General features: G+C 40.2%; 1 protein-coding gene across 1 annotated transcript; it reads left to right on the top strand.

Moving 5' to 3' along the window:
• Nucleotides 1-3,938: 3,938 nt before the first annotated feature.
• LOC110274775 (uncharacterized) lies at nucleotides 3,939-5,075 on the top strand. Its single transcript, XM_021130053.1, has one exon. It carries the CDS (start codon nucleotides 3,939-3,941, stop codon nucleotides 5,073-5,075), a length of 1,137 nt encoding a protein of 378 aa, XP_020985712.1.
• Nucleotides 5,076-9,721: the final 4,646 nt, after the last annotated feature.

The raw sequence follows: 9,721 nt of genomic DNA on the forward strand, positions 1-9,721 counted from the left end.
TTTCAAGCTTTCTTCTTCAAAGAATATTGGGAGATCATTGGTCTTGATGTTTGGAAGATGGTTAAGCAGGCATTCTCCGGTGTTACTCTTGATCCGAGAATGTTGGAGACTTTACTGGTTCTCATTCCAAAGGTTGAATCACCCGTATCTATGAAAGATTTCAGGCCAATTAGTCTCTGCAATGTAGTTTACAAGATCATCACAAAGGTCCTTGTTAATAGGCTTCGTCCTCATCTTGCGGAGATTGTTGGCCCGCTTCAAGGAGGATTTATTCCGGGACGAGGAACTCCTGACAACATCATTATTGCTCAAGAAGTCCTCCACTTTATGAAGAAGACTAAATCAAAGAAAGGCACACTGGCCTTTAAGATTGATCTGGAGAAGGCTTATGACAGAGTTGACTGGAGGTTTTTAGCTCATACCCTTAAGAGTTTTGGTTTTCCTATTCCTACACTTAATTTGATTATGAATTGTGTCACTGCTTCTTCTTTATCTATTCTTTGGAATGGGAGTTGTCTGAATGGCTTTACTCCTAGCCGATGTCTTAGACAAGGAGACCTTATGTCACCCTATCTTTTTGTGTTGTGTATGGAGCGATTGGCATGCTTTATTAGTCATTAGGTTGATTTAGGCTTGTGGGAGCCTGTTGCTATTTCTAGAGGGGGACCAAGAATATCTCACTTAATGTTTGCGGATGACTTGCTTCTATTTTGTAAAGCTACAAAGAGACAAGTGCAAAATGTGATGTTGGTTTTAGAGACTTTTTGCAAAGCATCTGGGATGAAGATTAATGTGGAGAAGTCTAAAGCGCTTTGCTCTAAGAATGTCTCTGCAACAAGGAAAGAGATTTCCACTGGGGTATCCTCTATCAGATTTGTCCAGGACTTGGGCAAGTATCTTGGAGTTACCCTTAGCCATTCTATGGTGACTCGTTCAGCTTTCAATGGTGTCCTGGATAAGATTCGGAGTAGGCTAGCAAGCTGGAAAGGGAGTTTACTCAATCGGGCAGGTAGACTCTGCTTGGTTAATTCTGTTGCCGCCGCTATTCCCACGTGCCAGATGCAGGTCTTTATTTTTCCCAAAGGAATCATTAGTAAATTGGAGTCTATGATGAGGAATTTTCTTTGGAAAGGACAAGTTGATGGAAGAGAATTGAATCTTGTTAGTTGGAAGGTACTGGTTACTCCAAAAAAATATGGATGTTTGGGGATTAGAGATCCTTATTGTGTAAATATTGCTCTTCTTGGGAAGCTAGTTTGGACTTTTTTCCAACAGCCAAACAAGCTATGGGTCCAATTGTTGGATGACAAGTACCGATCATCTCTATATGACTATTTTAGTTATCCTAAGAACAAGGACTCTCCCATTTGGACCGTCTTTGCAAGGCTTGGGAAGTGTTGAAGGATGGGTTTGCTTGGTGTATTGGAGATTTGAACCAGAATTTTTGGTTTTCTAGCTGGAGGAGAGAAGGACGGTTATCTAATGAGATGGATTATGTTCACATTTCTGATTCGAATCTCTGGATACAGGATATTTGGTCAGTTGGTAGGTGGCATTTGGATACTCTTTATTCTCCTTTATCTCAAAATATGAAAGGTATCTCTTACAATCCAGATGAACAAGCAGGTCCAGAAGTGGGTTGGTATTGGAGTGGGTCTGCTGCCAAAGTCTATAACTCACGCAATGGTTACTTGTGGTTGTGTAAGCAACTGTTTGGTTGGGAGGAGCGGGAGAATTGGCTTTGGCGTTGGCGTCAGCTTGTTCCGGAAAAGCATAAGTTTTTGGCTTGTTTGTGTCTTAAGGAGGCTCTTCCTACTACAAGTTTTCGCTTTAGAAGAGGGATGTCGTCATCGGATAGGTGTCCAAGATGTCTTTCTAGCCAGGAATCGGTTTTACATTATATTCGGGATTGTCCAAAAGCTCAGCTTGTCTGGCATAGGTTGGATATTTCTTGTCATCCTTTGGATTTGAAGAACTAGTTCTTGTATCATAGCAGGGAGCATCCGTTCAAGTTCTTTTCGGGACTTTGGTGGATATGGCGAGCAAGGAATAATGACATATTTAATCCCCATGAAACTTGGCCTCCGGAAAAAGTGATTTGTCTGGCATTAACTTCAGAAAAGGAGCTTAGGAATATTTTTAAATTACAACGTATGTCCCTTCCCTCTACTCTAAATGATTTTTGGAATCCCCCATCCATTGGTACTTTTAAGATTAATTGTGATGCTAGTTATTTTGGTTCGGGTGATAGTGTTGGTTTTTCTTGTGTTATTAGAGATTGTAATGGGAGTTGGCAAAGGGGGTGTTTGGGAATGATTGAGAGTAATAGTATTCTTCAAGGAGAATTGTTTGCTATTTGGAGAGGATATCTCTTAGCTTGGGATGTGGGTCAACGAGATGTTATTTGTGAGACGGATTGTGTGGAAGCATTTAATCTTGTTACTCAAGATGGTTTTGGGTTTATTGATCCATGGGTGCTCAAAATAAGAGATATCATGCATTGGAATTGGCGTGTTGACTTTCGATTGATTATGAGAGATGCAAACACGGTGGCAGATACTATGGCAAAGATGGCGATGAAGTTACAACTTTTGCATGTGGAGCTTTTTTCAAGAGTAGTCTTAAACGGGACTGCCCCTCTATTTAAGCAGTTCCTTGTTTTGTTTGTTTTGTTTTTCTTTGTTTAATTTATTTCAGTCACCAAAAAAATTACCATAAATATGATACTAACGTTAATAGTGGTAAGTTGATATTGATATATTTCTATAATTATTTTGTACTACTAACCTAGGTTATATATAGTGTTTCTTTTGCGATTTTTGAGTCTAAATCTAACAGGCAAAGCATTCTTTTTTTTCTAATTTGTTATTCTTCTTTGATTGAGCAATTGTTTCCAAGGAACTTTGTAGGTCAAGTTCAAGTCTCATTCCCTCCACGCTTTCTACGTTTGTCTGAAAATATTCGAAGTGGAGCATCTAATAAGATTGAATTTTCTCAATTTAGGTTCAATTTTGGAAAATTCGTTCAAATTTGAAGATGCAATTTCAAAGATTGGTACTATATTTAAATTTTCTTCTCTTAAACTTTTGTATTAAAATAATTTTATAACATACTGTGATTTTTTCAGAAACTACTGGCCTTCTAGTGCATCAATGCAATGTCATTGAGGAAAATAAAGGTCAATTTAGTTTGACAATTTTAACAAGAAGATTGTCTGAATTTGTATGGATTCTAAATGTTCGATCTTATGATGTTATTTCGGTTAGTTGTCGTTACTAGAATGACTCTAATCTATACGTATGTAAGGACTAGAATAGCTTAAATATTATTTAAATAATTTAGTTCTAATATTAGTATTTGATTAAATTAGTTTTAGAGAAATTTAAATTGTTGCCTCAATTTATATATTATGACTATTCTTTTTGGATATGTTATTTTTTAATTTTTAATATGAAATTTCTTTCTTTTTTCGATTTTTAAGTTTATTTTTTTCTTGAATATATGTATCACCTTTTTTTATTTTTTGTATTTCAGATTAGTAACGTAATTATTAAGAGAAATGTAATTCATCAATATACTAAAGTGATGGACTCCAAAGAGTTCTGGTGGAACCGCTATACCTGTATTTGGCCATAACGGAGGAAGCGATGGCGGCGGTTCTGGTGCGGGAAGAAGGGAAGGTTCAGTAACCAATTTACTTCGTGAGCAGAGCAGACCTGAGATACAGCAAATTAGAGAAGCTAGCACTGGCGCTCCTAACCTCTTCCCGCAGATTGCGGCAATACTTCCAAGGTCACCAAGTGGTCGTAAGAACGGACCAGGGAATCCGCTAGGTACTCCAGAAATCCGACTTAGCGGAAAGAATGATGACTTAGACTATCGAGCTGTCCGAGTATGACTTGCGGTATGAGCCCCGACATGCGATTAAGGCACAAGCAATGGCCGACTTCCTGGTAGAAGTAACGGGGGACCCAACCGAGGAAACAGACATATGGTGGAGGCTCCACGTATACGGGGCCTCCAACCAAACGTCCGGAGGTGCCGGGATCATCTTGGAAAGCCCTGCCGGGGTCATATACGAACAATCAGTCAAGTTTGAGTTTCCGGTATCAAACAACCAAGCGGAGTACGAGGCCCTATTGGGCGGCTTAATCCTAGCTAAAGAAGTCAAAGCCACGAGGTTGGAAGTGTGCAGTGACTCACAAGTCGTCACCTCTCAAGTGAATGGAAGCTACCAGGCCAGAGACTCACTATTACAGAAGTACTTGGAGAAGGTCAAAGAGTTGAGCAAACAATTCGAGGAGGTCACGATCCAGCACGTTTCGAGGGAAAGGAACACACGGGCAGACCTCCTATCCAAGCTAGCAAGCACAAAACCGGGAGTGAGAAATCGGTCTCTCATTCAAGGCATGATAAAGGAACCAGCAGTTGCCCTCCACCTGACAAAGACAGACCCATCCTGGATGGACCCAATCACTGACTTCTTAGAAACTGGTAAACTCCCTGACGGCGAGAAGGTGGCCAGAGCGTTGAGAAGGGAAGCGGCCAAATATGCGATCGTACAAGGTCAACTATTTAAAAAGGGATTCAACCAACCCTTGTTGAAGTGCCTGCATCCCGGCCAAACAGACTACGTACTCAGAGAAGTCCATGAGGGGTGCTACGGCTACCACATCGGGGGCAAAGCCCTAGCAAGAAAGCTCATCAGAGCTGGATATTATTGGCCATCAATGACGATGGACTCCAAAGAGTTCGTGAGAAAATGCGTCAAGTGCCAAGAGAACGCCAACTTCCATAAGGCATCACCAACCGAACTAAGCCTATTAACGTCTTCCCGACCTTTCACGCAGTGGGGAGTCGACCTCTTGGGACCTTTTCCGGTTGGCCCGAGGCAAGTCAAATATCTCATAGTGGCTATTGACTACTACACCAAGTGGGTAGAGGCCGAGCCACTAGCCATTATATCCTCGTCCAATTGTCGAAAGTTTATGTGGAGACAGGTGATAACTCAATTTGGCAACCCAGAGATCGTTATCTCTGTTAACGGGACGAGTTCACTGATAAGAAGTTTGTAGAGTTCCTAGCTGGTTTGGGCATAAAGCAGAAATTCTCCTCTGTAGAGCATCCCCAGACGAACGGTCAAGTTGAGGCCGCAAACAAGCTCATCCTGCTAGGCCTCAAGAAGCGGCTTGATAATAAAAAAGGTGCATAGGCCGACGAACTCGCCTCAGTTCTCTGGTCCTACCGTACAACCGAGCAGTCATCCACAAGAGAAACCCCTTTCCGCCTAACATACGGGGTGGACGCAATGATACCCGTAGAGATCGGCGAGCCGAGCCCACGATTACATCTGGGGGGAGTAGAGGAAGCTGTAGAAAAGGACCTAGTAGATCAGACTAGGGAGATGGCCCATTTGTCAAAAGTGGCACTGAAGCAAAGGATGGCCCTATGCTACAACAGCAAAGTACTCAGGAGATAATTTGAACAAAATGACCTCGTCCTGCGGCGCAACGACGTCGGGCTGCCGACCCAGGGGGAAGGTAAACTGGCGGCAAATTGGGAAGGCCCCTATAGGGTCAAAGAGGTGATTGACAATGGCGCTTACAAATTGAAAAAGCTCGACGGCAAGGAAGTCCCGAGAACATGGAATACAGGTAACTTAAGAAGATTTTACTCTTAGCACAAACACGCCGAGTAGGCGACCTGACGAGCTCAGTGATTTACTCTTGTTAAGAACTTATCATTACAATAGATTTGCCTAAATTACCAATTAATATTCTCTTGTTCAAAATTTATGTTCTCTGGTTCAAATTTATTCTTACTCGTTCATACATCCCACGACAACAAAATTCTTCTAATACGTTACATGGGATGACGACACGGTACGCCGGGACTGATCACCCCAAAAACTGACCATGTCAATGCCACTACAAACGGCTAAAGCAATAGCGAAGCCATGACTTGACTTCATCAAATTACCAACAACGGTAAACAAACGCAAGCGACAAGCCAATACCAATAAAACGGTAACAAAATACGCTGCCGAATAAGCGGAAAAGGTCAATAATTGTAAACTGACCCAAGCGACTACCAAAATAGTTCAAAAATCACAAGTTCTACAAGTTCATGAAAATGCACAGCAAGATTCAACACAAAATTACAAACTCCATGCGAAGGTACAAGAAATCATTTCTTTGGCATATCGACAATCTTGCCATCTTTGATTGTTTTAAAAACCCCGATCGCCGATGTGTCAAAGTCAGGGGCCACAATCTTCACCTGGGCTTTAAGAGCCTCCTCAGTCATCAGAATGGCGCTTTTTCCCTGCTTCACGATCTCCTTGTGCTTTTTCTTAAGTTTATCGACTTCGGTCTGAGTAGCCTTAGCCGACGAGACGGCCTCATCACGTTCCTTCTCTAAGGCGACCACTCGACCCTAAGCCACGTTAAGTTGCCTCTCAAGAGCCAACTCCCGCTCGGTTAGCCGGGAAATAGCCTCATCAGAAGTCTTCAACTTCTCCTCAACAGTTTTGGCCTTCTCTTCGGTGGCCCTGAGCTTCTCCTCCACCTCGGACACTTGCCCCCGAAGTGTTTCAACTTGCGCTTTAAATTGATTGTTAGCTTCAACAGAAGACTCGAGCTTTCTCTGCACCGACTGCATCCCCGACAGCTCAAACTTGGCCTTTCTGGCTATGGCGGCACCACGAAGAAGAGACCGGTACATCCACCTTGCCTGCCCAGGAAGGTCCGAGACATGTGATGCGATATTTTACAACCCACACTACTAACCGGCAAGTGCACCGGATCGTACCAAGTAATATCTTACGTGAGTAAGGGTCGATCCCACGAGGATTGATGGATCAAGCAACAATTATTAATTGATTGGCTTAGTTAGGCAAGCAGAAATTGGTTTTGAGATGTTCAAAAGGTTTAAGTTTGAATTCAGAATATCAAAAGTATAGACAATTAAATAAATTAGGAATAAAATATGGATAAAACAGTTAAGGCTTCAGAGTTATCTAATTTTTCCGGATTTACTTTTCTTACTAACTATTTTAATTACGTAGGATTTAATTTATGGCAAACTATATGTGACTAGACCCTAATTTCTTAGACCTTTCTAGTCTCCTCTAAAATTCATTAACTGCCAATTCCTTGGTCAATTAATTCCAATTAGAAGCTACATGATCAAATTCCAGTTTGCATGCCACATAAATTCTAATTACCCAAAAATAGAAGGATTATATGTCACGTATCCCGTTAAATCTAGATAATTAAAATTTAGGAGAATATGTTTTCAAGCTGTTGTTCTTGTAAAGAGCTTTTCCAAGCTTTACAAGAACTCAAATAGAAAAAGGGTCATACTTCCGTTCCACCCAAATTCATAAGATAAAGAGTGAAAACAATTCTTAAATTATAAATCCATACATGAATTAAAATAGAAAAAGCAATAACATCAATCCATACAAATAGACAGAGCTCCTAACCTTAACAGTGAAGGATTAGTTGCTCATGGTTCAGAGAGGAAAAATAAGGGTTCTGGTAACAATGTGTACCTGTCTAAATGTACAGAGTTCCTATTTATAACTAATCCTAATTATTTTAAAATTTAATTATCTAAAATTAAAAATAATATCCTTTCCTAAAAATTAAGATTTGAATTTAAATTTGAATTAATTAACAAGTCTTTAGCTAATGGGTGAGGACCACTTGATTTGTCCATTCTGCAACTTCTAATCTGTGTTTTTTGGGCTGAAACTGAGTCAGAATGCGGCCCAAAATCCACGCCAGTGATTTCTGTAAATTCTACAGATCGCGCACGTCACGCGTACGCGTCAGTCACGCGTACGCGTCGCTGGTCTTCTTCGCAAGTCACGCGAACGCATCGGTCACACGGCCGCGTAGCTGAGCAAATCTTCAAATCACGCGTACGCGTCGATACTTCTAGATCACGCGTATGCGTCAGTCACACGTGCGCGTCGCTCCTCGCAGCCATTTCCTTTGATTCTTGTGCTGCAGAAACTCCATCAAATTCTGTCGAATGCTACCTGAAATAAATAAAATTGCACAAAACTCAAAATAGCATCCATAGTGGCTAAAATATAATTAATTCTTAATTAAACTCAACAATTTAAGTACAAATTCACTAGGAAAAGATAGAGAAGATGCTCATGCATCACAACACCAAACTTAAACTGTTGCTTGTCCTCAAGCAACCAAAACTAATATAAGCTTAAGATGTGAATTTGCGTGAGATGAGAGTTTGATTAAGCTCATGTCTCCTCTTATAGTGGGGTTTACAACTGCAATCCTGAATAGATTTGGCATCTCACTCTCCTTTGAATCAGAAGAATGTAAATGTCATTTGGAATTAGAATTCGGATAATATTATGAGTTCTCTAATTTTTTTTATATTTCAGTTTAATCCTTGAACACAGCACAATTTACTTTAATTTATTTTTCTTTGGTGCTTTGCACCTTGAGCCTATCCGTGACTTTAAATATTTTGTCTCAAGAGTTACTTGATACAGAAACACCACAAGCAGTTAACTGGGGAACTCACTTTGAGTTCTGATTTTTCTTTTAGTTACTCCCAGACAATGGTGCTCAAAGCCTTTGGCATATTCTGTTAATGCACTTGATCTTGACTCTTTTTTTCTTTTGCTGTTTCTTTTGCTTCAAGGATTAAACTTTTACTTATTTCAAAGAATTCATAATAATTTTCTAAATTCCTGTTCCTTATACATCAACATCCATTGATTCAAATTCAAATATGCACTGTTCATATCATGCATTCAAAAATCACAGAAAATACCACCACATTTAAGTAAATTAGACTATTCTTAAAATTAACTCAATTTCTCATGTAATACATCACTTCTTTTTATTTTCTTTTTAGATTCAAGTTCAGTGAGTGGTTGATGAGCGGATAATTTATACGCTTTTTGGCATTATTTTTAGTATGTTTTTAGTATGTTTTAGTTAGTTTTTATTATATTTTTATTAGTTTTTAGTTAAAATTCACTTTTCTGGACTTTACTATGAGTTTGTATATTTTTCTATGATTTCAGGTATTTTCTGGCTGAAATTGAGGGACCTGAGCAAAAATCTGATTCAGAGGCTGAAAAGGACTGCAGATGCTGTTGGATTCTGACCTCCCTGCACTCGAAATGGATTTTCTGGAGTTACAGAAGCCCAATTGGCGCGCTCTCAATTGCGTTGGAAAGTAGACATCCTGGGCTTTCCAGCAATATATAATAATTCATACTTTGCTCGAGTTCTAATGACGCAAATTGGCGTTCAAAAGCCAACTTCTTGCTCTATTCTGGCGTTAAATGCCAGAAACAGGTTAGAAGCTAGAGTTAAATGCCCAAAACAGGCTGCAAACTAGCGTTTAACTCCAAGAAAAGTCTCTACACATGAAAGCTTCAATACTCATCCCAAGCACACACCAAGTGGACCCCGGAAGTGGATTTTTACGTCATTTACCAAGTGGGCCCGGAAGTAGATTTTTATGTCATTTACTCATCTTTGTAAACCCTAAGCTACTAGTTCTCTACAAATAGGACATCTTGCTATTGTATTTGACATCTTTTGATCATGTTTTTATGATTGAACCCTCTTTGGGAGGCTGGCCATTCGGCCATGCCTAGACCTTGTTCTTATGTATTTTCAACGGTGGAGTTTCTACACACCATAGATTAAGGTGTGGAGCTCTGCTG

This window comes from Arachis duranensis, chromosome 8 (genome assembly GCF_000817695.3).
Source record: "Arachis duranensis cultivar V14167 chromosome 8, aradu.V14167.gnm2.J7QH, whole genome shotgun sequence".
NCBI lineage: Eukaryota > Viridiplantae > Streptophyta > Magnoliopsida > Fabales > Fabaceae > Arachis > Arachis duranensis.